Genomic DNA, 2,500 nt, shown 5'->3' with positions numbered 1-2,500 from the left:
GTGTGTGTGTCTGTGAGTGTGTGAGTGTGTGTGTGTGTGTGTGTGTGTGAGAGTGAATGTGTGTGAGTGTGTGTGTGTGTGTGTGTGTGTGTGTGAGAGTGAGTGTGTGTGAGTGTGTGTGTGTGTGTGTGTGTGAGTGAGTGTGTGTGTGTGTGTGCATGTCAGTGTGTGTCGTGCAAATCATGGGCCGTTCACACGGGACGTGTTCTTTAGTCTGCACCATTTTATAAATTCTATTATTATAGATCTATGTACACCTGCGTCAGATGGACATCTTTGGCTCTTGCAACGTGTCCCACTGTTTTTCAGTATCTTGTGCCATTAGCGTTACGTTTTTAATGTCGTTTAAAAATGCTTCTCGAGGCCTCTGAGCTCCATGTCAGAGTTAGATGTTTTACTCCACAACGAGATCCACGTGCATCTGTCAGCTCTCGGTCTTGGGGGCCAGAGGTTGCAGAGTGTGACACACAGCATTGATGCTTTGAAGCTGGTTGAACTCCTTCAGCCACACTGGAGTTCTCTTGGAGGTAAGATGGCGACGAGCGTGTTTTGCCAGGTGGTCGCTACGCATGAAGCGGCTGTGGCAAACCGGGCAATAGAAACGCTTCTCTCCTGTGTGTGTGCGTCGATGGCGAGACAGTTCATCTGATCTGGCGAAACGCCTTAAACAACCCTCCCAGAAACACCTGAAAGGCTTTTCACCTAGTTGAATAAGAAATGGGACATTATTAGGAACCGCTACCGAAACTCGAAATCACCCAAACAGTCAAAAACAGGAACCGTAGCGGGATAGTTCACCCAAAAACGAACCATTTGTTATTGGGCCCTATTTTAAGAGCGCTACGTCTTAGGGGGCATAGGTAGCTCAGCACCCAGGTTTCCTTAGCAACCAAATTGGCCCGGTTGCTAGGGAGGGTAGAGTCACATGGGGTAACCTCCTCGTGGTCGCTATAATGTGGTTCTCGCTCTCGGTGGGGCATGGTGTGTTAGGTGCCACGGAGAATAGCAGGAAGCCTCCACATGCGCTACGTCTCCACGGTAACGCGCTCAACAAGCCACGTGATAAGATGCGCGGATGACGGTCTCAGACGCGGAGGCAACTGAGATTCGTCCTCCGCCATCCGGATTGAGGCGAGTCACTACGCCACCACGAGGTCTTGTAGCGCATTGGGAATTGGGCGTTACAAATTGGGGAGAAAAAAAAAGAGCGCTAAGCCTTAAGCGCAATGCTAAGCGATACTTTAAATATCACCAGTGGTTTCTACGTAGCCTAGTCTGATATATCGGTTATTCACTAGCTAGTATTACCGTAAGAGTAATCGTAAGGGATTTACGAAAATGCAACTGCAGGAACTGATTTTAGACTTTGCACCGAGATTAGACGCAGTCCTCAAACATCTCAGCGCAATGCCTTATTTCTCAGGAAAATCAGAATTAGTGCTCGCACGAAAATGCACTGCGAAATATAGCCCTTAAATTCTGCTTGTATCCTCGCACAAAGCTACCGAAGGGCTTCAGAAAACTTGATATATAACGCACAAGTCATACGGACTTCTTTCTGGATACTTTTGGGGAGTTTTGGAGCTTAAAAGCTACTAGTCACCATTCACTTTCATTGTACGGAAAAGAGCAGCATCAACATTCTGCTCAACCTTTCATTTTGTCATTTTGTGTTCCACATAAGACAGCAAGTCACCCGACATGAGAGGGTGTAAATGATGACAGAATATAAATTTTTGGGTGAAGTATCCCTTTAAAAAGGCTGTATAGGAGAAACATCCTCTCTACCTGTATGAGTCCTCAGGTGTGCTTTCAGGTGGGAACTTTTGAAGTATCTTTTTCCGCAGTCGAGGTGTGTGCAGACATAGTCACGTACTCGGACCGCTTCAGAGACGGTCCTGTTCATGGGTAAGCTGAGGCCTGGAGCGGGAGCGATTGCAGTAAACTTCAAACCACATGAAGGCACTGCAAATGTTTGTTTCGGAGCTGATGGTTCGGGCAGAATCACTATGACTGAACTGTTGGGCATCTGAGCTGCTACAAGCACCACCGATGGTTGAACAACGTTTGCTGAATGTGCAAAGGACAGAGGAGGTATGGAGATCACTGAGCCAGGTGTTAGTGGAAGCATCTGGAATACTGAAACCGATGGCACGCTTTCAGAAGGATAACCAGACACCATTCCAGGAGGGCTAGGCGGAGGAACCGGCAAGCTCAGTGGATCAGAACTGAGAGGCTGAAGGTTTATGGGTTTTGAGTCTCTGCCAGCTGGGCCATCGGTCTGACAGTGGGTGGCACTAGAAGGATTGTGTCTGAAATCGTTTGAAAGCGACAGTGCATCTGAAGTGTGACGGATAACACTGATCGCTTGAGATTTGGGCTCCTGTATGGGACTGACAGAAGTAGTCTCTGCTGCCCCCTGCAGTTCATCACAGTGAGGGCTGTATGGCGGGGTCAGACACTGCACTGCCTGGTTGAAGGAAATAATAAAATCAAATAG

General features: G+C 47.9%; 1 protein-coding gene across 1 annotated transcript in view; it reads right to left on the bottom strand.

The window, feature by feature from the left end:
- Positions 1-164: 164 nt before the first annotated feature.
- Positions 165-2,500, bottom strand: part of klf10 (Kruppel-like factor 10) — a 3,275-nt gene continuing 939 nt past the window's right edge. Inside the window, exons 2-3 of the mRNA XM_052147651.1 lie at positions 1,789-2,470; positions 165-702 (exon numbers count right to left, since the gene is read on the bottom strand). Of these exons, the coding sequence (XP_052003611.1) occupies positions 425-702; positions 1,789-2,470 (960 nt within the window). The 3' untranslated portion in view covers positions 165-424. The remainder of the gene's footprint in view (positions 703-1,788; positions 2,471-2,500) is intronic.

Source organism: Xyrauchen texanus, chromosome 17 (genome assembly GCF_025860055.1).
Source record: "Xyrauchen texanus isolate HMW12.3.18 chromosome 17, RBS_HiC_50CHRs, whole genome shotgun sequence".
In the NCBI taxonomy this organism is placed as follows: domain Eukaryota; kingdom Metazoa; phylum Chordata; class Actinopteri; order Cypriniformes; family Catostomidae; genus Xyrauchen; species Xyrauchen texanus.
This window is presented reverse-complemented; position numbering and strand designations above follow the sequence as displayed.